The 27,432-nt window shown below is 38.1% G+C and overlaps 1 protein-coding gene across 3 annotated transcripts in view; it reads right to left on the reverse strand.

Moving 5' to 3' along the window:
* Window positions 1–27,432, reverse strand: part of LOC150084856 (muscle-specific protein 300 kDa-like) — a 1,257,473-nt gene that overhangs the window by 34,300 nt on the left and 1,195,741 nt on the right. For all 3 annotated transcript variants that reach the window (XM_090376651.1, XM_090376652.1, XM_090376650.1), the window contains one exon: window positions 8,949–9,161. In XM_090376651.1, coding sequence (XP_090232777.1) covers window positions 8,949–9,161 — 213 coding nt within the window. The remainder of the gene's footprint in view (window positions 1–8,948; window positions 9,162–27,432) is intronic.

A 27,432-nucleotide genomic window follows, 5' to 3' on the forward strand; every position in this document is an offset into this window, starting at 1 on the left:
GTGGAAGTGCATTTTGCCTCTGTGCAAACAGTAGTGGTTTCGAAGAAACTGTTATAGAAGAAATAAAAAATATTGGAAGAGAACTTGAATTTGATGAACTAGAAAATGACAATGTTCGGGAACTGCTCAATTCACACTCGGAAGAATTGACTGATGATGATCTACTTTTAGATCAACAAAGAGCATTTGAAGAAGCCGATAATGATGCCGAAGAACGAGATAATGTACAAGTGAAGGAGTTCACTCTCAAGGAATTCGAAGATATCTTTCGAGCTGTAGAAGTCGTGAAGCAAAAAATTATGTATGCTGACCCTAACCTTGATCGAAGCATGCAAATTTGCCGAGATGTGGATAAAGCACTCTGCATCTACCAGCATATGTACGAAGATTTAAAGAAGGAGAAAGCAGTTCATTCTCCGCTGCTAAAATATTTCAAAAGACAATAAAGTAAGCTTACCTTTAGGAATCATATTTAGAATTTTTTTTGTTTTTATTTTGCTTTCTATAATTACAGTACTATATGACTTTGTTAATAATAAATTTAAATTATAAGTACATGTATATTATTTTTATCCTTTATTGCAATATTTCTTTAATAAACATATAAAAACTTATGTTTAAAATTTTTCATTACCTATTTCCGTCGAGCTGGAACCAATTACCATATTTTACATATAATTATAACTTGGAATAGTGCGAATTCGGATAATGCGACTACTTCATGGGATTCATTAGTCGTACTAATCGCGACCTAGCTGTATAAACTTTAAATCTTCTCTTCACTTATCATGGAATTCTACACTGCATATTATCACTAGAAACAATTTTCCCATCCCTATCACAACGAAAGGTCTAGATCTATTTAATTTCAATGAACTTTTTCATTGCTGAGGGATGCTATTGAGAAATGAGCAGGCAAATAACACTTCACATGATTAGCACTTGCTGACTTATCTGATCATTTTGAGGCCATTTAAAATTTAAATAGTTGAAACTACAAACATGGTACATAGTTCCAATGTACATGGTATGTAGTTTCAACTTCTCTTTAAATTTTATAATGAGAGAAATTTTATAAACAACATTTCATTAAAACTTTAGTTAAACAGAATCAGAATCCTTGAGCAGGCACTCTTTCCCACAACATTGCTGAGATGGAAGATGAAGTGCATATTTTCACGATATGTAACAAATAGTGCATGACCGCTTTGATATATTTTCCATCTATAGTAGTGAATGAATGTAGGTTTTACTGTGATGGGCACAGATATAGGAAACTTGTGCTGCTTTTAGCTGCAGTTTTCTGATTTTTTAAAACAAGAAAAATCGATCTTAGAATACACAAACACACATACATATATATATATATATATGGTAAATTGTTTGTTGTTGTTTGTTGTTTGGTTTTTAGGAGCATTAGCAACTAAGGCGATATTGCTCTGGGATATGCGGTGGTCATTTCCTGACCTTTCCGTATCCTCCGTATTTGGTTAAAATAAGATTAACAGAGAAGAATATCATTGCAATATTCAAAGCAGAATGGATGGTGCTGAGAATTTGACAAGAAAATGGGTTATCAATCAATCAATATCATTTTATTTGCTTGCAGTAATATACAAATAATAAACAAAATAAGCAAATCCCAAAACAACCAATGAATAGCAACAGGGGATCTAAGAGAGACAAAATTTAAAGATAAACCAATAAGAGATTAATGGCATATTAATATAACATAGAGTATATAACAAGAAATTAATAGATTGTGGAATTAATATAAAAGAATGCCATGGATATAGATTGTTTTTTATTCTGTGGAGTTTATTGCATGGTTGGTCCCTCCAAAGTTGTTTCAAAATGGAAGTATATTTGGTATGAAATACATCCCTATAATCTGCAAATAGTACAAATTGAAAGTTATCTTGTATATTAAGATCTGGATTTTTTGCGGCTTGGTCTGCATAATTATTTCCTGGAATTCCATTATGGCTGGGAATCCAACAGACAGAAACTTGTTTTCTTGCTTTATGCAAAACTCTGAGTTGTTTTTTTAAGATGCTGAATCAAGGAATTTGAGGAATATTTGCTATTCTGTAGAGCTGCTATTACACTAAGGGAATCAGTATAGATTAGAGCAGGTAGAAGCTGCTGCTCAGTAATATCATCCAGCACTAGCTTAATAGCATATAATTCTGCTGTAAAAATACTGCAAACATGAGGCAAGGAGACATATAGTAAATTCTCGTAAAACTATTGTGGCACCTACTGAGTTATTCGATTTTGATCCATCTGTGTAAATCTGATGACTGTTTCTATTTTCAAAACTGTGCAGTGAGTGAAGCTTCTGTATAACGATTGGAGAGATCTCTTTTTCCTTCCTGTTTGTAAGATATGATATGGACAAAGGCATAGTCGGCATCTAAGGAGGTTCTGAGTTTATATCTACTGCAGAAATGTGCTGGAAATGTATTTCCCAAACTCGAGCTAACTGTCTAACGCAGCCCTACCAGTTTATTTTCATTTGGCTTGCAATCATAATTACTCATCCATAGTGGATCATGAATAATGGACCAATTTGGATGTGCTGGTTGACTGTATATTTTTGCAGCATAAATGCACAGTAGGTAATTTTGTCAAAGGTGCAGTGGGGGTTCCAATGCATCTTCATACAAGCTGTAAATTGGTGAAGTTCTAAAGGCTCCTAGAACTATGCGGAGAGCATTATGGTGAATGGTATCTAGGTAATGTAACATGCTCCTTCTTGCTGAAGCATATACAGGAGATCCATAATCCAAATGAGATCTAATCAAAATTTTATATAATTGTAGTAATGTGTACCTGTCGGCTCCTCAGGCCATTGAAGGTACTGTGCATAAGATGTTAAGTTTTGTAAGGCAACTAGTTCGAATTCTTAATATATGTTCATGAAAGTTTAGTTTTCTATCTAATGTTAAGCCTAAGAAGGAGAACTTTTGAACAACAGGTAGAGAAATTTTATTTAAGTATAAGACCGGTTCAGGATGAAGACCATGCATTTTACAGAAATGTATAGCAGCTGATTTTTTCTCAGATATTCTATATCCTATATCCATTATTTTTATTCCATGCTTCCATTTTGTTTATGGATAATTGGAGCTGTCGTTCAATCGTGTTCATGCTTTGTGATTGAAATGAAATGGAAATATCATCTGCATACATATATATTTCCAGTGAAGGTGGTATAACCTTTGTGATAGTGTTCACCTGCAGTGCAAACAGGGTTGCACTTAATACTGAGCCCTGGGGAACTCCTTCCTGTTGTATATATATTGTAGATAAACAGCCTTTATATCGTACCTGAAATGTTCTGTCAGTAAGGAATTTTTCTATAAACTGGGGAAGTTGTCTTCTGTATCCTATCAGAAATAGATCATGTAGGGTTCCGAATCTCCATGTTGTGTCAAAAGCTTTTTCAAGATCTAGATTTACCATCACCATATGCTGTTTTCTTATAAATGAATTTCTAATATTTGTTTAAACTTTGACGTGTAGATCAAGTGTCAATCTATTTTTCCTAAATCCAAATTGATGGGGGTGATAAAACATTCTCTTTTTCCAGCAACCACGTAAGTCTGTTGTGCACCATTCATTCAAGGATTTTCCCTAAGCAGCTGGTCAGTGAAATAGGATGATAATTATATGTAAAGGAAAGATCTTTTCCAGGTTTTGGAAATGCAAGGACAATTGCATGCCGCCATATGGATGGATACAGGTTGTTCAGAAAAATTCTTTTATATAGAGCTAGCAGGATATCCAGACAATCAGAGTTTAGGTGTGGTATCATATTATAATAAATGCCATTGCGACTTGGTGCGCTTTTAGGCAAATTTTTAATAGTTGTAAGCAATTTCTCTTTTATGAATGATAGATTATAAGAATGAAATGTAAGCGTACAGAAATTCAACTTGCTCCATTCAGCTTACTCTATATATTTTTAAATTAGTGCTGTAGCTTGTAACTGCTGATGTGGAAGTGAAAGATTCAGCCAGAATTTCTGATATCTCATCTGTTGTAGAAACGTCCTGCCCTTTCCAATGGAAGATTGGAGATTGTATGCTTCGATATCTTCCACTTAAAATCAGAATTTTTTTCCACACCAAGCCAGGACTCGAGTTCCTAGTAAGTGTAAAAAGAAACATGATCCAAGAATTTTTCTTTGCCTTTCTCTGAATTCTCCTCGTTTCAGCTTTAGCTATTTTATATGTGATCAAATTGACTGCAGTTGGATATTTCCGAAATTCATTCCATGCACGATTTTGTTTTGTTTTTGCCATCGTGCATTCTGAATTCCACCAAGAGTTGTACAATGCGTGTTTTGCCTTACTCATTTGAGGTATTATTGCTTTTGAAGCTTCTAACAGTTGGTCATTGATATATATGACAGCATCATCTATTGGCAGGGTTTCTATCCAGCTTGATTAACTGCATATATTTACTCCAATTAGCTTTTTTACAATTCCATACTGTTCTGGTTTCTTCTGAAAGAGTAACTGTGTCTGTATGGAACATATTATCGGAAAATGATCACTGTTGTAAGGATCATTTAATACAAACCATTCTATATTGGGATAAATTGATGGAGAACATATTGTTAAGTCTATTGAAGAAGTAATACCTGTAGCCAAATAAGTGTGAGATCTGGTATTTAGCAAATTCAGCTGTTGGTCATCTAGGAAAGTTTCGATCAAGTTACTTCTACTGTCCATGTGAGAAGATCCCCACAGATGATGATGGGCATTCATATCTCCCACGAGGCAATAGAGAGGTTGAAGCTGCATACAAAGATCGCTTAATTCCAATCTAGAGAGAGAGGAAGATTTGGTGGAAAAGAGAGAGAGAGAGAGAGAGAGAGAGAGAGAGAGAGAGAGAGAGAGAGAGAGAGAGAGAGATGAGATTGTGATAGAAATTCCGATGGCTATTCTCAATGCTACTGCTTCTTGGTTTTTAATGTTATTTGCTTAGCTGGTATATTAGTATTCACTAAAATTGCCACTCCTCCTTTGACAGTTCTATTATCATTTCTGTCTCTCTGGAAAAGTGTACAGTTTTGAAATGTGGGTGAAGATTGAGGTATTAGATGGGTGTCCTGAAGGCAAATGCAGACCAGTTTATACTGCTGAATAATATCTTTTATTTCATCCAATTTTCCATGTAAACCACGACAGTTCCATTGTATAATAATATACTGCATTATTTAGGTCTCAAAACTATTTGTTGAATCTGACTGCGCTTTTGAGTTTTTTTGTTTATCATATTTGGGTCTGTCTTTCTTCAGAAAATTCGGAGGTGTATCCTGCAGGGTGAAGTTCTAGTACATTCTCTGCCTGTTCATCAGTATCCATTTCATCTATGTTTGTTTGTTTCTGTTTACTAGAAACAAACTGCTGTTTACTTTGTTTTTGATGATGTTAATTCTGATTTCTGCTTTCCAGGCACAGAAATATCCTGCTCTTTAGCACTGGATGTTTCTTGTGAAGTTGCTTTTGTCATTAATATTACTTTACTCCAGTCTATAATTTGATTTGGAGGTATTACCACCTCTGTTTGAGTGGCTATAGTTTGCTGTTGTTTCGCTTTTTTTTTTTTTTTTTTTGTTAGTTGTTGGCACATCAGCTTCTGTGGCCATAATGCACCTCCCAAAGTTTTTGCATTTTACTCTGATCCAAGCCTGAGGCGGGATTCGAACCAGCGACCTTTGGGTTGCCAGGCAGGCAGGCAGGCAGGCACTTTACCCACCTGGCTAGCCCGGTTGGCTGTTGTTTCACTGCTGAAACATAGGAATGTGACCGTTTGGTTGCAAGTATCTGTTTTCTTGCTTCCGGATAAGACACTTTATTTTATATTTTGTATTTTTGTATTTTTTTTCCCAATATCCACATTTTGCATGTCTTTGAAAATGCAGGGTGATTTCCATGACAGCTTGGACAGAGTGGTGTTCTTTCGATCGACAGAGCGGACATGTTGCCTGAGAGTGTCTGTATCGCTGACAGTTGTAACACCTTATTGGATTCTGTATATATGGCCGGATTTTGCAATTACATATTTTGCTTTAACTGAATGGGGAAGAGAAGGATTGTTAAAGGTGAGAATAACTGTATCCTCCTAACATGTATCACTTGTTGTTCTGTTAGCTCGCGTAGTAACTCTTCCTCTGAAACAGTCAAAAAATCGCATTTGGTAATAACACCTTTTGATGTATTCAGGGAATTATGTGGGGTTATTTCAACTGGTAGTCCCGCAAAGGTATTTGTTTTTAGCAATTTCTCAGATTGATGACTTAGTGAGGTTTCTACTAAGCGATCACCTGATTGTAATTGTTTTATCATTTTTGGTGATCCAACCATGGACTCTATATTCTTCTGGACTAAGAATGGGGATAATTTTCCAATGGGTTGTGTTGATAATGAATGTGTCACCAAAAAGAAAGGAACTGAGATCTGTTGATTTTCATTCTCTTAGCCTGAGACATGTTCGGTTGCGAGTCATTAGATTTATTGGAGTTAACTTTCTCCAGTCGTGTGTTGTTAGTTTGGTACATTTTAAACTCCTTTTAGTTATGGGTGGTGTCTTTTCATCCAGTTCCAGCACTGCCATGGGGAGGCAGGAGTAGTGCCACCAAGTGACCAAGCAAGTAAAATAGAAGGTTAGTAAACAGAAAAATTAAGAAAGGTTACTTTCCTTTCTGGAAACTTCTTCCTTATGCTTTAAGAAAGAATACTCTTATTATATATTAGAATAATGGAAGAAAAAACGTCTGAACTCAAAGGGAAAACTTATCTCTCTAATGAAATCGCAATAGAAGTTGCAAGGAAGATCGCTTGGTACCCGGGGCTCTAAGGAATTGGCATCATTAAGTACATCTCATATTGTGAATACCTTCAGAAGGTATTCACAATTTTCCACGATATTGCACTAACTTGAATAAGTAACAATTCACCAATGGAGAAGACTACTATTACTTATTATCAGCGGATACCACCACCCAGATGGCATCGTTTTGGAGCTTGTTGGCGCCTCATCGGTGGATGGGCAGGTACCCTGGTGATGCAATGATGACAACCCGGTTGCAAAGTATAATTCCACAATATGAGAGATGCCTAGTGGTGTGCAAGTAATTAAGATCATAGAGTACTTTAGGGCTATAAGCCCTAAAGTACTCTATTTTGCTTGGGTTGCAAAATAGTTAACTGATGTGTAAGTTAGTGCAAGTGCATCATTTCTACATGCAGCCAGCTAATAAATAACTAGGAATTGGCATCATTAAGTACATCTCATATTGTGAATACCTTCACAACGAGTTTCCACGATATTGATATTGCCCTACTTTGAACAAGTAATGCTTCACCAATGGAGAAAACTACTGTTACTTATTCTTGGTGGATAACACCATCCAGACATCATCGTTTCATAGCTTGTTGGCTCCTCGTTAGTGGAGTTATCCTTCATATTATATTGTGGAGTTATACTTTGCAACTGGGTTGTCATCATTGCATCACCAGGGTACCTGCCCACCCACCGATGAGGAGCCAACAAGCTCTGAAACGGTGCCATCTGGGTGGTGGTATCTGCTGAGAATAAGTAATAGTCTTCTCCACTGGTGAAGGGTTATTTATTTGAGATAGTGCAATATCATGGAAACTCGTGGTTGCACGTAGAAATGATGCACTTGTACTAACTTACAATAAAAGTCAATATAAGTTCGACAATAATAAAGAAAGTTGCACAACTAGGCATAAATCTTCCATAAACAAGAAGAATATAAACTATGAGACTATTAGAAATGACAGTAGGCTTGAACAGATGAAGTTTTATGAAATAAAATAAAAATAAAACAATATTAATAACACACAAAAGTATTTAAAGTAGTATGATATGATAGAGAAACCTCATTAAAACAAAGTTTGAAAACTCATTTTAATGAGGATTCATAGCAATTTAATTAGGAAGCCACCCTATGGATTAAAATATTATAATAAATTAATAATAATAGTCACATGTAATTAACAAAAGAGATGTAAATTACTCATGAACACACAAAAAACAAAGACTTTTGAGGCAACTGAAAATGATGCAAAGCACTTTCAGTTCAGCCAGCATTTTAGCTGTTTTCTTGTATCAGTTATTAAATTTTTAATAGTGAAATTAAAGAACACATCTTTGAAGGCATACACTATAGTTACAGTTGGATAAAAAATTGGATTGAAAATTATGTTTGTGCCTGAGAGGCCCCCCTGCCAAGTCAGTTAATTCCTCCCAAGATGTTTGGAGTAAATGGTGCTATTCAGGAAGAACAGATCACTACTTTAGGAGAGGGTATCAAAAAATACAGAGGGCTAGAGCAAATGAGGACCAAGTGAACTGCCCTATGGTGGGGAACAATTCTCATGGGTACACAGATTCATTTTAAAGCTGCACTCTTGATTTACTTTGATTAATGAGTTCATAAAAGTTCTCATTTGTGATCTGTACAAGAAGAGTTTCTTTTCTTGTATTTCTGGTGTGCACCAAGATGCATTTCTTTTCTTTTTTCCCCCTTTACATTTTAAAGTTCAGGAGTCACTGTTTTGCCAAGTCTACTGCCAGCATCTTGAGAAACATCAAATTCAATCAAAATAAAAGGGGGAAACTCTTTAAAGGATTCAGTATATGCTTAAAGGGTCATTTATATTGTTTTCATTATTTTGCTATACTGTAAATGCTATAAAAATTTCTTATTCTGATAAATATCCTATTGCACTATGTAGAAGAATTCAATATCATAAAAAAATGGAAAGCATATAATATCACATTTTGTAATAAATATGAAATAAATATAATATCTTTATTATAGACACAATGAGATCTGCTTAAAAACTATTAAGTTAAATACTAACTTACAGTATATCAGATAGAAAATTTATTTTAAAACTAACCATAAATTTATTATACTGAATGGAAATAATGTTGTGATCTGTAGTATCTTCATGTAAAACCATCTGGCTCACTTTTTCTTCTGTATCTTCAAGCCATTTTATGAGTTCTTGGACTGTATTATGAAATTCAGAACAGTGTAGAAGGGCTTTCTGTAATTTATTTAGCCACTGGGAGGCAGCTCGACACATACTATCCCATGAAATATTCAGATCCTAAAAGAAGAACAAAATTTAAAAATAGTAAAAGGTAATTTAGAATAAAAGGCTTCATGCTACAGGATATATAAAATATTACTGTACAGGTAGGGCATAGTTTTAGTTTTAGTATACATACTGCCTTGAGGAAACTAGGTTTTTGTTATTAAGTGCATAGATCTTATATTGTGGACGCACTTCATTATGAGTTGCTTGATATTGCACTATGTGCTAGAAATGAAACACATCTTCAATGGAGAAGTATATTGCTATTTATTTAAAAGGTGTGTTATTTTCCCATTTGACCCTTCTGAGAAGAAGGGGGTCTCCTCACTGGTGAGAAAATAGGCACTGCAGTGAATGAACTGACAATCCAGTGATGAGAAAAATCTGCAAAATCTGCAACATGTGAATTGCTTGGTGTAGAAGTTTTAAAATTCATCAAATTTAGGACAAAAGATTCATATACAGAAGCTATAAAATGTTACTGTACAGGTACATCAAAGCTTCATATTGTACACAGTGTTGAGCAAACTAGGTTTGCCCAACAAGATCCCCAAAAGGGTTAAAACTGTGACACAGGGAATGGCATACGTTTTAAATAAATTGCAACATACTTTTTTATTGGAGAAGTGCAATTTTATTTAAAGTGAATATTGCAATTTGATATATAACAGTTGCAAACCTAGTTTGATCAATGACATGTGGCGCCTCCGTAGCCAGGAGCAGCAGTGCGTAGCACACGCTTCTTGATTAGACCGGGCCTGTGACCACCAAATACGGAGGATGCGGTAAGGTCAGGGAATGACCACCGCATATCCCCAGAGCAATATGGCCTTAGTTGCTAATGCTCCTAAAAACCAAATAATAAATCAATGCCATGTGCAAACTAGCTATGCCCTACCCATTTAATAAAATTTAAACACAGAAAAACTGAATGAAACTGAAAATATATTTATACTAGAATATGCAGAAACTTTGGAAAACACCAAAATTCAATTTTCTGGGGAAAATTGAATCATTAAGGAGATTTATGTTATATGAATCATTATATAATATAATGCTGAATATAGGAATTTGAGGACATTCAGACATTCTCTCAGATATGCCAAGCTATGCTTGCTACCCGGGAGTCTAAAACGCTGATGGAACTGATATTCAGGTGACACTCAAGTCAAGTGGTGACGTCCAGTCAGTCTGTGACAGCCAAATCCTCTGCTTGCACCTTTATGATGGTGGGACTGTTAGTAATTCTGGGTACAACTCCCATGTGCAAGTCCTAAAATATGGCACCTAGCACAATATGGATGACCACCCAAATGTGAACCAACATAAGCAGGAGTCAAGGAGTGGCACCCACACCATGTGGAGGAATACTTGTTTACTCTCTAGGAGGTGCCTGGATCAGCTAGTGTTTAATCTCACTGCCTTTATGAGGATCATGAGTGGGAGAAATTGCCTTTTCCCCCTAAAAGGATTGTTACCAGGCAATACTATGTGGTAGATGACTCTCATTGCCCAGTGCAATACCACCACTTTACTTATTGGAGGCTTGAAGTGGTGGAACCCATGTTTAGTCTCCTGAGCAAAGTTCTGGCAAACCTTCCCCCATGTCTTCTATCATGCAGTACGATTGATGTCTTTTGAGGTTATGATGGACATCATGGCGAAATCCAATCTTCCTTACATTTCAAGGGTACAGCTCTAAAATGGTGTTTGCAGATCGACTGCAAGTCAGTACACCAGACTGAACCTCTTGGTTACTCTCTTGGTGGCGCCCGGATCAGCTAGTGTTTAATCTCACTGCCTTTATGAGGTTCATGAGTGGGAGAAATTGCCTATCACCTTAAAAGGACTGGACCAGCATGACCCCCCCCCCCCCGGCCATCTAAGCAGACACCACGACATAGCTACTTAGCTGGCATGGTGTAGGAACCAGATACTGGGCAGCAAGACCTAACCCTGAACAGTGTGGGAATGAGCAGCAAATAGGCGCTCCAACATAAGGATCCCTTTCCCTATGATCCTTCACTCCTACCACCTGGGTTGGTTGTTCTCTTACTCCCCCATCCCCTTCCCCCAACTTGGGTTACAGCTTCCTCCCTTCGCCAGGTGGGTAATCCCACTGTCACCTGTCAACTCATTCCCAGGGCTGGATGGGCATCCAGTCCTGAGGGGTCTATTCTGTTCCCCCTCCCTTTTCAACCAGGTTGGTGCCTTTGCTACTGCCCCTCTTTCTATCTACCATTTAAATCCCCCTTTCACTTCCTGTCTTCCCACAACTAACTTCCACTTTTCTTTTTTACCAGGCTTTACCTGTCTGTAGCTTTGGCTACCACAAGGTATGCCCCACCAGTGCTTTACACTCCCTGCTGGCTTGCCTCTTCATGGCATTGGATGGTAAACTAGAGGCTTTTCTGTGAAAACACAGGCCTTTAGGCTAAGAGGCGGGATGAAAAGCACAACCCCATACTGACACTCACTAACCTACAGTGGTGGACAAAAAAACTGCATCACCTTAATAAAAGTAACATTTGTACTGAAACGTATAAGATATTGTTTTATTAAAATCACTTTGTTTGTTGTAAGGCAAAGGTATTACATCAGATAACGCTTCTATTATATCAGACAGCAATTGCATCAGCTGTTTCTATAAATACGGCATTGGAAGGATATAAACACTCATAGTATCCTGTTTTGTGGAGGTGTAAGCATGGCTCCATATGTTCAGTTGACACCAAGAAAAAAAAATCAAAGTTGGCTCCATGGAGACAAGGGTGGATCCATGAATAATGTCATGTGAAATTAAAAAATACAATTTAAGCTTAATAAAATCAGTTTTATTTTATTCGGTATTTTAATTTACAATCAACAATAAAGGTTTGTGGCAACCTTTTATTGTTGCATGTTTGCACTGTTCTTTTCAATGTTGATGGCCGGACATCTGCCTCTAATTGATCTTGCTCGCGTTTATGCTTACGACTCTCTCTCTCTCTCTCTCTCTCTCTCTTGCATTCTGCTGCCGACTTTGTTGCTTGCTTTTCAACGTTAGATTTGTGATTTTGTCGAAAACTTTAAACATGTTTAGTTGATGTAACTTTTGGCATTGTCACAACTTAACTAAATGAAACACAATTGCATTGCTCGACAAATGTGAAGTAACTGACGAGGCTACTAGAGACGGTCGTTTTCAAAGCCGCTAAGTGGATTTTTCTTATTTATTGATTTGAAATTATTGTTTTTCTAAAACTTTTGATTTAAATTTAGTAGTATAACATTATTTTGTGATTTTCTGATTAATTTGGTGTATTTATTCTTTACTCGGCCTTGTAATTGCATAAAAGTATCGGTAAAGGTTTCCACGTGTTTCAACTCCGCTAACCGTTCGTAATTTTCCCGCCTTTGTGATACGATATACCGTACTAGATAGCGTTAGTTGAACTTCGTTAGCAGTTAAATTGTACGTTTCAATAAATACATATAACGACTTAGATTACAAACGTAATATAATTAATTATATTTAACATAATTAATTATACATATAACCACTTAGGTTACGTAACATAAATAATTGGTAAAAACAAATAATTAATACATAACTTGATACGAAAGTTATATAAAGGGATTTCGCAGATAACACTCGTTACTGAAACGTAAATATTCCGTAGATAACACTCGTTACTGAAACGTAAATATTCCGTAGATAACACTCGTTACTGAAACATAAATATAGCGTTATAACTGTGTTTGGATACAAGTTTAGGATTTAATTTTGTACAGAAATTGAAATTTTATCGAAAGTAAATCTAAATCATGACTCAAACCAGAGCAGCAAAGCAAAGGGCTCAAGCCAATGGGAATGCTGTGGCCCAGGGGAGAACTGAGGCCCAGGGGAGAACTGAGGGGGGCAGTTGTCCTCTGAATCACAGCCTTGTAAGATGCACTATTTGCTTGATGTTTGCGGAGCAGTCAAGTATGGGACATGATACTGCCATGGGGGATGTCTTTGTGTGTGTGCGATGCAAGGAGTGTAAGGAGATAAGGCGACAACTCAGCGTTGTTATGGGCCTATATGAGAGCTTGAAGGATAGGGTGGATGCCCTCGAAGGATTACAAGTGAGGGGCCCATCAAACTCTCAGCTGCCCACACCAATGCCAGAGCTTGCACTTGGTCATCGCGGAACACAGCGGCAACCCCCAAGGCAGAATGCGCTGGTCCCAAAGGAACTAGTAGTTGTTGGTGACTCTATTGTCAGGGAAACGGGAAACATGCTTTGTAAAAAGGATAGGTGGAATAGGACCAGGGTATGTCTGCCAGGGGCAAAAGTTGATGACGTTGTAGAGCGGATATCATCTTTTAAGGGCACAAAAGGTGATATAGTTGTACACGTTGGCACTAATGACATTAAGAGTAGGAGACCGGCGGAATTACTTGACAAGTACAGGTCACTGATGAAAAAAAGCCGTGAATTAGGGTTGAAATTGAAAGTGTCTGCAATTCTGCCCAGACACGATAGGAGGGAGTATATGATGAGAGCCCTGTCAATCAATTCGGCCCTGGAAAGATTGTGCAGGGCTCAAGGGGTAGAATTTTTTTCAGCCTGGTCTGTACTTGTTAACAGGAGAGACTGCTTCTACAGGGATGGGATACACTTAAATAGAAAGGGTGCAAGAATGTTTGCTGATGCTATCGAGGCAATGTTAGGTGGGTCGGAAAACTGCTAGATTGGGGGGATACAAGGACTAATAGATTAACAGTAGCCACTGGCAGAGGTGAAAGTGATTCTTGCACTGCTTCTATTGGAATGAGCCGCAGCCTGGAAAATAAGATGCAGGATATTTCAGAGACTGCTGGGAATCATTGGGGTACAAGTAAACACATGGGTTGTGTTAGGGTAGCTAAGAAAAAGAACAGGTGCATGTATACTTGTGTGTACACCAATGCTAGGAGTTTAGTAAATAAATTTGATGAATTTGAGGTATTGCTCAAAACATCAAAGGCAGATATTGTGGGGATTTCAGAGACGTGGTGTCACACAGATATAAGAAATGCAGAACTGGAATTTGGGGAGTACAATGTCTACAGAAAGGATAGACAGGATAGGAAGGGAGGAGGGGTTATGCTATTAGTTAAAAAACACATAAAATCCAAGGAAGTGAAGCCAGTCGACATCGCTGGACAGTGCAGTGTCGAGTCAGTTTGGTGTGACATAAGCATTGGGAGATCAAAATTGAGAGTAGGAGTGTGCTATAGGCCTAATGACTCTGATGAGTATAATAAGAAACTGTTCGGAGAAATAGAGTGGGCCAGTAAATCAGAGAGTCTTATAATGGGGGATTTTAATTTCCCAGATATTGACTGGAATTTGGGGCTGGTCACTCACACAGTAGCAAGGCTTTTGTGGATTTATTGGATGATTGTTTTCTACATCAGCATGTTCGGGAGGCAACTAGAGGGAGTAATACTCTTGATTTGATTATCAGTAGTGATTCTTCATGCATTAAGAATCTGCAGATAAATGAACCACTTGGTGGCAGTGATCACAGTGTGCTGAAGTGGGAGTTACTCAAACTGGTAACTACCATTAGGGGTAAAGGGAAGGGGTATTGCTTTCGTAAAGGCGACTACAATGGACTGAGACAGTATTTAAATTCTATACAGTGGGATCAACTGATGATATTGCCAACAGCAAATTCAAAATGGGAAGCATTCAAAGAACTTATCGTGGAAGCTACTAGGCTTTACATACCAACTAAGAAATATTGTTCAAGGTTTAGGCCTAAATGGTTGTCAGATGAACTAATGAGGCATATGGCAGAGAAGAAAAATGCATGGGATACATACAAATTAACACGTGACACGGACGCCTATGATAGATACAAGTTGATCTGTAACCAAGTTACAAAGGAGGTTAGGCAGGCGAAGGCAGATTACGAGAGATCCTTGGCAAGGGATGCGAAGAAAAACAGCAAAGAGTTCTTTACTTATGTAAACTCTAGAAGGAAGGGGATGAATCAGATTGGTCCACTTGAGATCGATGGGTCAACTGTTGATGACCCTGCTCGGGTAGCTAACAAACTAAATGAATATTTTGCATCGACATTCACACATGAGGAGTTATTCAGCGAGGGGAATGCCAGAGGTGTATTCAACTCTAGCAGTAAGCTAGAGAATCTTGTAATAACTGAGAGCAAAGTGGAGGAGAAATTGTTGAAAATAAACACAAGAAAGGCACCTGGGGTGGATGGGATCTATCCAGTTATATTAAAGGAGGCAGCAAAGGAGGTAAGCAAACCCTTAGCCATAATTATGAGAGCTTCCTTGGACTCAGGGGAGGTACCCATTGACTGGAGATGTGCAAATGTGACCCCAATTCACAAAGGGGGATCAAAGGCTGACACAAGTAATTATAGACCTGTGAGTTTAACTTCTGTTACCGGAAAATTAATGGAGGCACTGGTGAAAGAAGCACTGCAGGATCATCTAGACAAGACTTCAGTTATAGCTAGGACACAGCATGGTTTTGTTAAGGGGAAGTCTTGCCTGACCAATTTGATTGGATACTATGATGCAGTCACAAAAGAACTGGATGCAGGGAATAACTTTGATATTATATACTTGGATCTTAGAAAGGCTTTTGATACTGTTGCACATGGAAGACTGCTGCACAAATTGGAGCAGTGTGGCATTGGAGGCAAGTTGCTGCTATGGATAAAGGGGTGGTTGAGGGGGAGAAGACAGAGAGTGGTAATCAATGGACACTGCTCATCATGGACTAATGTTATTAGTGGAGTCCCTCAGGGTTCAGTATTGGGGCCTTTATTGTTTTCTGTATTTATAAATGATATTGATGATGGTATATCAGGCTTAATGTCCAAGTTTGCAGACGATACGAAGGTTGGCAGGGTTGTCAAGGACACTACTGACACTATGCTGCTGCAACAGGATTTGGAAAGGTTGAGCAGATGGGCTTCGAGGTGGCAAATGAAGTTTAACATTGACAAATGTAAAGTACTACATATGGGAAACAGCAACCCCAGAGCAACGTATCAACTCTGTGGTACTACACTGACAGTGGTAGAGAATGAAAGGGACCTGGGGGTGGTGGTGCAGGCAGATATGAAGTTCTCTGAGCAGTGCAGACGAGCTGCAAGAGTAGCTCATGGTGTATTGTCAATGATATATAGGAATTTTTCTAGCAGGGATAAGGAGGTGATTATTCCCTTGTATAAGGCAATGGTCAGGCCACACCTAGAGTACTGTATACAGGCCTGGAGGCCTCATTTCAGGAAGGATGTAGAGCTGCTGGAACGAGTACAGAGAAGGGCAACTAGATTGGTGAATGGGACAAAGGGGTTCTCTTACGAAGAAAGGCTTAAGTTTTGCAAATTACAGTGTCTGGAAACTAGGCACCAGCGGGGTGATCTGATAGAGGTGTACAAAGCCTTGAATGGTTTGAGCATGCTCAATGCTGATGGGATTCTTCCTCTAGCTCAGAAAAATCACCTGAGAGGGCATAAATTCGAATTGAGGAAAGACAGATGTAGGATAGATGTGCGGAAATTTGCCTTTAGCCAGCGGGTGGTTGGTGGGTGGAACAGACTTCCATCCCTTGTCGTGGAAGTTGATAGCCTAAATAAGTTTAAGGCTCAGCTGGACAGGTATTTCGAACGAACAGAGGGGTGAAGTGGAAGTGGTTATTTTTATTTATTTATGTTACTTTTTTTTTTTTTTTTTTTTTTTTTTTGGCTGATGCTGCATAAGCTTGCTTTCTTGCATCAAATGCCTCTACTAATGCTAATGCTAATGCTAACTGAATGAAGTAGTTACTTTAACGATTGTTCAACTCTCGAACACTAAAAACCCGAATTGAAATCTAGTTACTGTATTTCCCCATGTATAAGACGCACCCTTTTTCGAAAAATTTGGGGTCTAAAAACTGGGTCCGTCTTATACAGTGGTTGTAGATTCTTTTACTTGCATTTCTCGCTTTTTTCGCGCTTGTTGTCTTTGTGCTCATTGTTTTGCACTTGTTACCGATATATTAGGTTACGTTTTGCCACGTTCTGCCCAGAAATGGCTCAGAAAAGATTTTCGTACAGTGCTGAATTCAAGTAAAAGTGATCCAGTTTGCAAAAGTGAATGGAAATTATGCTGCTGAACATAAGTTTGGTCCTCCTTCAACTGAGAAAACAATCCGAGACTGGCTACGGGAAGAAAAAACCCTGCTGAAAATGCCATGGCAGAAGAAGGCCACGAGAGGCAAGTCAGCAAAATGGCCTGATTTAGAGAGGGAATTGAAGATATGGATTGAAGAGCAAAGGGCAATTGGAATTCCTGTGTCTATAAAGATGGTTCAGCATGATGCAAGAAGAATTGCTGATGAAAAGAAGTTACTGATTTCAAAGGAGGACACAACTGGTGCTTCAGGTTCATGAAACGGAATAGACTAAGCATACGGACACGCACCAGACTTGCCCAAAAGATGCCTGAAAGCTATGAGCAGAAGGTCCTTGAATTTCATCGTTTTGTCATTCAATGTCGGAAGATACATCAGATTGAGTTGGGACAGATTGCAATTATGGACGAAGTCCCCCCTTCAATTTGCTGTCCCAAGTAAGAGAACTGTTGAAAAGAAGGGGGTGAAAACTGTAACTGTGAAAGAGGACATGAAAAGAGTTATTATACAGTTGTTCTAGCTTGTTGTGCCGATAGAACCAAGCTGCCTCCTATGCTGATTTTCAAATGCAAAACAATGCCAAAAGAAGACATTCCTCGAGGAGTGATTGTCCACGTTCATGACAAGGGTTGGATGGAATGAAGATCTGGTTTGAGAAAGTTTGAAGCAGGAGACCAGGTGGGGTCTTACGCAAACCTGCCCTATTGGTGCTTATCAGTTCAGGGCACACATAACAAAAAACAAAGAAGATTGCTGCAGAGCAAAAAACAAAACTTGCCATCATACCCGGAGGCTTGACATCCCAGCTTCAACCACTTGATGTCAGCATTAACAAACCCTTCAAAGCTGCCATCAGAGATGAATGGAACCAATGGATGAAGTCTTCTAGGGACAATTTGATACCAGCAGGAAGAGTGAAGAAACCAACTATAGGAGAAGTTTGTACCTGGGTGAAAAGATCCTGGGATAATATCAAGATTGAGATCGTTGTCAAGTCATTTAAGAAGTGTGGCATTTCAAATGCCATAGATGGAACTGACAAGGCAATATATGAAGACAGTGATTCGTCATCAGACACAGATGAGGACAAGCTAATGGATAGGAGTTTTGACAGTGATGAGGAGTTGTATGAATTTTACGATGAATAAAACTAGAGTTCAATAACTTTATGTAATACATTTTTTTTTCATATTTCAGGCCCCAAAATTAAGGTGCGTCTTATACATGGGGAAATACGGTATATATCTTTATAGAGCTTGCAAAGGGCCGCAATTTTGTTGCTTACTGTTTTTGTCTAACATTTATAGTTTTCAAGATATTGCGAAAACAAACTTGAAAATGCTCGAATTTTTCAACTCTCTCAACTTTGCATTACTATTACTCGGGAACCATAAGAGCAACATCAAAACTATTTATAGATGTAAAAACTACGTTTCCTACTGAGCAATTTTGTCACTCACTGTTTACATCTATCTCTCATAGTTTAGAAGTTATTGAGAGTGAAAATAATCAGGGTGCAACAGCAAATGACCAAAATGTGAACTTTTTAGTTTTTTCGAAAAAAATGATATTAAATATCAAAATTTCTAATTTTTTCTTGCATAGTCATATTTTTTCTTGCATTATATACCTGAAAAATAAGTATATATTGTTTATACTATTGTCTAATAGTTCAGAGATATAACAGCAGTTCGATGTTTCACTTTTCATGATAGCCTGAGTGCTGTAGGCTACCCCCAGCATAGATGTTATTCATGTCAAAAGTGTACCTGTTGCTCTGTCCCAGGAAGGGCATTCTACACATGCTATCCCTGATAAAATTCCAACATTCAACAGTATACGGGTGCTGAAATTAAAGCACAAAACTGATGATGTGAACAGAAGACCTGGATCAGGCTGTCAAGATCAATATTTGAAACGGTTATGCCTTCGTAATCACCATGCTAGTGCTCCTGATCTAAAACTGGACTTTGGGATGGCCTCTGGTGCTGACACAAGTGTATGAACTCTCCAAAGACGGCTTTTGGAATGTGGTCTGCATGCCTATCGCCAAAGAAGAAGCTGTTGTTGACCAAACAAATCAGGAAAAACCGACTTGCTTGGGCTAAAATGCATGTTTCATGGACAAAAGAGCAATGGGACACCATCATCTTTTCTGACGAATCAAAATTCAACCTGCATGGCTAAGATGGGAAGTGATATGTCAGAAGATGAAAATCGGAGGCATACCATCCTGACTGCATAACACCAACTGTAAAGTTCCCTGCTGGTCAGATGGTCTGGAGATGCATAACAAGCACAGGGGTGGGGCGAATTAAGTTTATTAATGGAACGGTGAATGCAGAAACCTACACTGCTATCTTGGAGGAGTGCCTGAAACCCATTACTGAGGATCACCACACAGATTATGCATTTTTCAACAGGACACAGCACCTTGCCACACAGAAAAATTGGTAAGTTTTATGCTATTTAGATTTAATGATGAGTTGTCTCATCTTCTTTTCTCACAAGGCTTAAGACATTAAAATGTACACCAATGTTTTCCTTCGTTTTTCTCCCTTAAGGTGCAGTCATACCTCAGAAATGCTGACAGTGTTGGATTACAGTGCATTACAGTGTTGGACTGGCCTGCAACTGTCCAGAATTGAACTCTGTTGAAAATTGCTGGTACATAATGTCATCTAAAATTGCTCAGAAGAAGCCAACAAGTAAGATTCAGCTGCAGGAGAGCATTCTAAGGGTGTGGTACTACGAAATTGGGTAACCACGTATCCAGAAGTTGATCATTGCAAAGCTGTAATTGCAGTTCAAGGAGGAAAAGCAAAAATATTGAGGACTTATTTTGCTGATTTACAGTACATAATACTATTACGTTAACTTATCATTTCAGTTGAGCACCGTATGTGCAAATGCAATAAAATATATGTTTGGTTGTCATAATTGCTATTTGCATGATTTCTCATATTTTCATTACTTACGCATTTTACCCTTTAGGAAATATTTATGGAAATTAGGTATATCAGGTGGATTTTTTTTATTGGATTTCATTCACAGAGATATATATCCCATCTAACAAATGCATTTCGAACATTTCTGGAACCCACAATGCAGCGCAAAACACATTATTTGCAAACTTCACAAGTGATGCAGTTTTTTTGTCTGCCACTGTACATAAATCTGGCATTACAGATTTTTGTATTCATCACATTGCTTGACGTGGAGTTTGGGGGAACCCCCAGAGCCACTATACACTATGCCTCTACTCTGCCAGATAGTGACTAGAGGGAGTCTGAGTAGTGTGCATGTGGGGGGGGGGCATTGTTGAGGCCACGTTATGTCAAAGAGTTGGGTATATTCTTACCATGTGTACGCCATATCCAAAAATTTCATTACTTCATACAGCATATTCTCCTCCACCTTTTCTCACTACTGAATACATCATGAATCGTCAAACTAATAGAGCAAACTCATCTGCAAAAAGATCTAAATCTACCAAACACTTCCTCATACATTTCACAAATAGATGTGGTCTCAGTTCTAATCTCAATGATGTCTATTTCCACTTACAGTCTGCCAAACCCCATGTACTTTTCCTGACAGAATCTCAGTTATCGGTTGATTCAACCTCAGTTTTATGAATTATTCATTGTACGATTCCTTTTGCTTCAAAGGTGGTACTTGTGCATTATGTCCGTTCTAATATTCCCTGTCAGAGACAGTAATTTTAAATCTGCTCTTTTCAATCTTCTCTGTCTTAAAATCTCTCTACCACATTCTGTCAAATTCATCTGTTGCCTCTATCGTTCTCCCAACTCCACCAATCACTTGGAACTCTTTGACTTCCTCTCTTTGAAACTTGATTTTCTCCAGTCCAACTTTCCTAACAGTGAGGAAAGTTGGACTGGAGAAAACTCCAGCTGGCTTCTGTTTTCTGGTGATAGGAACCAAGCTGGTAGAGATGCTGAGGTGTTGCAATTACTGATGACCTTGCACAGATTATTAATTTACCTACCAGAATACCAGACAATCCTAACCATACAGCCAATGTGCTTGATCCACTTGATCTTTTTCTAACAAACAACCCTTCTAAGTACATGATTGAGGTGAGCGGTCTTCTAGGAACCTAAGATCACAACTTGGTGATGGTCTCTTCCCCAATGGAGCCTTTCTCTCATGGCCATTGCTAATGTCGCATTGCTTGGCATTACAAGAATGCAAAATGGGAAGATCTGAGAGATTTCTTTTCTTCTTTTCCTTGAGTGGATTACTGTTTCAAAACTTCTGAGGTCAACGTTTGCTCATATCATGTCAGTAAAATTATTCTTGTAGGGATAGAGTCCTTTATTCCACACTCCACCTTAAAATCTTGTCCTTTATCTAAATAGTGGTTTTCCAATAAATGTGCTAAGGCTGTTCAAGAGAATAATGCTGCATATCATAATTGGCATGTATCCAAATTTCCAGGTTCATTTTCTGTCTATACCAAAGCTCTCAACAATTGTAAAGCAGTTATTAATCATTTAAAAATTAGATTTCAACAGGCTAAGAGTAGAAAACTTGCTTCTTGTCCAAATGGTAGCCGAGAATTCTGGTCCCTTGCCAAACTTGCAACTTTTGCCCATTTCTGTTCCTACCTCTGTCAAAACCTGGTTCTATTGCCACTTCAACCAAGGATAAAGCTGACCTGCTAGCATCTTATTTTTCTTCCAACTCATGTATTAATGATCTTGGCAAACCACCTCCCACCATTCCCAGTACGCTCCATTCAATGCCTTCTGTAAACAGTTTAAACTTGTTGAATATCCACTACCAATTCTTTAAATGCTGATATCTAGGTAATTTTCCAGTGGGGCAAAGATAATTTAGGTGATTTCAATTCTTCTAAAACTCAGTCCTGTCTTATATCTTGCAAAAAGGATTCTTCTGGTCCTATGCTTATCTTTGGTGACACTCCAATTTCTAGGCAAGATCATATATCTCTATTGGTATTACCCTGACTTCTGATCTCTCTTGGAATATGCACATTACAAATATTGCTTCCTCTACATCTAAAAAGAGTTTTTTCTTTTGCTCTCAGCATTACTTTTCTTCCAAACGCTGTTCACTCTGTACAAATCTGCCCTACCATGAAATATTGTTCCCGTATCTGGAGGTGGTACCCCCAAAACCTGTCTCAGGCTTCTAGATTCCATTCAAAAGAGGGCAGTTAGGTTAATTAATAACTCATCTCTAACAGGGTCTCTCCACTGTTTCATAGATGTTCTGTTTCTGCTGCATGCATTTTTTATAGATACTTCCATGGGCACTGCTCTTCTGAATTGGCTTCTATAGTTCCCGCTCTCACTCTCTCTCTTTCAAAGCAGTCCGAACAGATGCCGCAACTTCACACATCCAACTTCAAACTCACAGAACCAACTTTTCTTCTTCCTCATTTATTCATTCAACTTGTGGTTTCTAGAACAACTTCTTTCATACGTATTTCTTGAATATTGAAATCTACAGAAGTTTAAGTCTAATATCAACAAATATCTTCTTTCATCTTCTCAATCTCCAACCCATGCATGATACTAACTACTATAGGTTTTAATACCTATCGTGTTTGGGGTTTTCATAAAAAAAAAAGAATTTTTATTTTTATAATAAATAAGCATGAGATATTCATTTCATTTTTAATTATGTTAATTACTTTGTACCAGAGTAAAGTTTACAACTTAATGAAACTGAAATTAAAGTACAGTAGACTCTCGATTTTCCGGGATAGAGGGTAAAAAAAAAGAAAAAAAAGAAAAGATAATCGATTTCCCCATTAATCCAAAAATACAGAAGTCCCCGACATACATAAGAGATACATTCCAGGACTTCTTATGTAAGTTGACTTTTACGTAACTCGGGAATGACTAATAACATATTGCTACTATATTATTATTGACAAATCTGAATTCGGCACGATACTTGTTAATGCTTGACCATTTTCATACATCCTTATTATTTTAATTTTCTAATCCAAATCGATCACTTTCCTTTTGTTGGTAGATTTACTAGTACTGTCACTTATTCTCTTAGTCGGCACCATGATAACGATCAAAATGAAATTTTCTGTAAACAACTTCACAGGGTTAAGGCAAAAACTCATTATTATCACCCCACATGAGCTCACATTTTACTAAAGCACATTTCTGGAGGTCACTACCATAAAAACAATTTGCACTTTCTGGTTTATTGGTCTTTTCTGTTAATGCATCTAATTATAAATGGGTAGTAAACTCGATCTTATTGCATTTGCAATAATACCAATAGCTGGAATTCTGTGGGTTGTTATTATGGTGAAATGTGTGTGTTCCCTTCACTGAAATCTTCAGTCATATAAAAAAAATATAAATAAATTTTAAGAATCTTCTCTTCTTTATTATTTTTTTGCTTGTTACTCTGTATTTCACTTGTGCAATTTGTGCATGCTGTGATCGCCGTTATTGATTGCTTATTATTTTTTTTGTTTGTTTTAAATTTTACGATCCTAAAAAAAAACAAAAAATGATTGAAAAAAAATTTACGTAAGTCCAAAGTTGAGCAAGTCGGGGACTTACTGTATCGAAAAATGTTCAGCAACTTACGTAAAAAGTATGGCAATAGATAAAAAATGAAAAATCTTACCACACACTACTCGCGTGTCCAATACAATTCTTCCCATTATTTTTTACAATGTTGTATATGGTTTGGTCACCAACATTATAATGGTTCTTTAAAGATTTAATGGATGCACCGTTTTCAAACTTTTGAATAATTTCAAGTTTTGTTTAACTGAAAGTGCAACTCTTTTGTGTTTACCCATCATTTTCGCAATTTCTAAACAAAAAAAAAATTTACATCCCTGACATAAATAACAAAACAAAATTTGTCTTTTTTGCGGTGCAACAGAACACAAGAATTGATGCAACGCACTAAAACAAACTAAACACTTCTTCTCTTTTTTTTTTTTTTTTGAGCAGTGGGTGTGAAGACAGCGGGGGTTGCAAGGTAATAGGTAAATTATCACCCAATGAGACTTATAACGCTGGTTCTTGTCGCTTATTTACAACTTGTAAAACATCTGTTTATAGCTATTCTAGTTATTACTTGAATTTTATGATTTCTGGTTGATATATATATTTTTTAATTTGGAGTCTTGAACTGTCCCGGTTAATCCGATCCTGGTAAATCGAGAGTCTGCTGTACTTTATTTAGTCAACAATCCTTTTTTTTTTTTTTTTTTTTTTTCATATTTTCCTAGGGGTGAAGTCACCACGAGGTGCAGCACATAATATAATGTTGATACAGGGTAGTGCCTGCCAGTTAATGCTAGGGAGGCAGGGCCAGCATCTCAACAACCACAGGTATTATTAGCTGTTCAAGGGCCAATTAATGCCTGTGATTGCTGAGGTGCTGTAGTGAAGGCATGGTAGGAATGGTCCAAAGAGTCCATAAACACCCAATGTGCCAGAATGGTGAGATCACCACTGATCGACAGTTGAGGTGAATGGCAGTTGGTACATGCTGTCTGGGACAACAGATGGCTCATGATCCCTCAATAAACAGCAAACTACAACCAGGGAGCACAGAAACATTTCCAAGCACACCATCTAGAGGATACTTTCTTGTGGATGGGCCTATAGAGTAGATAACTTGTTCATGAGCTCATGTTGACCGACCATCATCAACATCTCCATCTGCAGTGAGCACAGGAGCACTGTTCCTGGACATGGACAACTGGAAAAAGAGTTGTCTGGTCTGATGAACCAAGGTTCCTGATTCAACATGCTGATGGATGGGTGTGTATTTGATGGTGAGCAGGGAAAACAAGCTGGTGGCTGTAGTATCTGGTTTTAATGGATATCATCAGGTCCCTTCATCATCATTGAACACGCTCTCACCTCCAGCTTCTACCTCAGCATTGTTTCGGAATAATTTTGTCCTACATGGTGATCATGAAGGACACAAATGGCACTGGATTCTTTCTACAAGAGAATGTGCAAGAATGGGCACATTGTCTGGTCACAAGACCTGCATTGTGCAGGAATGGTTCTGGATCATGCCCAAGCATTTTGTGTGCTCCACTGCGCCAAGGTCTCAAACATGAATCCATTCAAAGATTTGTGGAATGTGGTGAAACAGTGTTCACAAGTCCAAGCCAGTGCCTTGCTCCATTGCCAAACTCCAGGACATTATTTTGTCCAGCTGGTCCAGGATACCCGAGGACACCTTCAGTGGTTTCATGGAGTTGATGCGATACTGGGTGCAAGCAGTTATCATGGAAACAGGTGGCCCAGCACGGTATTAGATAGGTAGTCATGTTTTGGTTCACAAGTGTATGATTCTTTCATAACTCAATAAATCCATATACAATAAATTTTGCAGAGTGAGTTTTCTTATAAACAGCTTGTCCAGAAAAGCCTGTATTTAAATCCAGCAGGGAAATACTGCATGCCTTTTAACCTGGTAGGTCTGGTTTTTCATACAAAAAAGAAGCAAACTGATCTTGGAATACACACAATTATGGAGAGTTATGTGCATGCATATACACACACCTGCTCCTGCAACAATTCATCTCTTTAGTTAGGAGGACACGCTGTGGACTAAGAAGTAGTAATAAATAAATAAATAACAGTAATATTTTGGTCCTTGAGGTTGTCACAGACATTCTCTCAGATATGCCAGACAAGCTGTACTTGCTACCTGGGAGTCTAAAATGCTGATGGAACTGATATTCGGGTGACAATCAAGTCAAGTGGACCCAATTTCGGCAAAGTCCGGATGGTCTGTGACAGCCAAATCCTCTGCTTGCACCTTCACGATGGTGGGACTGTTAGTAATCCTGGGTATAACCTCCGTGCACAAGCACATTGTGGGTGACCACCCGGTTATGAACCAATGTAAGTATGGGGTCACGGTGTGACGCCAACATCTAAATTTAAGTGAAAATGTCCATTTCCACTTGCAGTCTGCCAAACCCCATGTACTTTTTCTGACAGAATCTCAGTTATCGGTTGGTTCAACTACTGCTCATCTCAGTTACCCTAATTATTCGCTGTATGATTCCTTTCACTTCAAAGGTGGTACGTGTGTATATGTCCATTCCGATATTCCCTGTCAGAGACTTGGTAATTTGGAATCTCCTCTTTTCGATCTTCTCTGGCTTCAAATCTCTCTACCTCATTGTGTCAAATTCATCTGTTGTCTCTACCATTCTCCCAACTCCACTAATCACTTGGAGCTCTTTCACTTCCTCTCTTTGCAACTTGATTTTCTCCAGTCCAACTTTCCTAACAGTGAGGTAACTTTCCTTGGTGATTTTAATGTTCACAACTCCAGCTGGCTTCTGTTTTCTAGTTACACCGACCCAATTGGTCGAGATGCTGAGGCTTTTGCAATTACTAATGACCTTGCACAGATTGCTCATTTACCTACAAGAATACTGGACAATCCTAACCATACAGCCAACACGCTTGATCTTTTTCTCAAAAAAAAAAACCATTCTGAGTACATGAAGTGAATGGTCCTTTAGGCACCTCATATCACATCTTGGTGATTGCCTCTTCTCCAATGGAGCCTTTATCTCATGGCTATTCCCAAGCTCGTGTTGTTTGGCATTAAAAAAATGCAAAATGGGATGACCAGCAAGATTTATTTTCTTCTTTTCCTTGGTTGGACTACTGTTTCAAAACTTCTGATGTCAACGTTTGCTCAGATCGTGTCAGTGAAATTATTCTTGAATGGTATCTTTTATCCCACACTGCACTTTAAAATCTTGTCCTTTGTCTAAACCTTGGTTTTCCAATGAATGTGCTAAGGCTGTTCAGGAGAAGAATGTTGTATATCGTAATTGGCTTCTTTCCAATTCTTCAGTTTCATTTTCTGCATACACCGAGGCTCGTAACAATTGTAAAGCAGTTATTAACCAGTCCAAACTAGATTTTGAGCAGGCTAAGAGTAGAAAACTTACTTCTTGCCCTAATGGTAGCCGAGCATTCTGGTCTCTTGAAAAAGCTATTGGCTGCAACTTTTGCCCAAATCTGCTCGCACCTCTGTCCAAATCAGATGGTTCTGTTGTCACTTCGGCTAAGGATAAAGCTGAC

Source organism: Mastigoproctus giganteus, chromosome 6, assembly GCF_048544385.1.
Source record: "Mastigoproctus giganteus isolate SK-2022 chromosome 6, ASM4854438v1, whole genome shotgun sequence".
NCBI lineage: Eukaryota > Metazoa > Arthropoda > Arachnida > Uropygi > Thelyphonidae > Mastigoproctus > Mastigoproctus giganteus.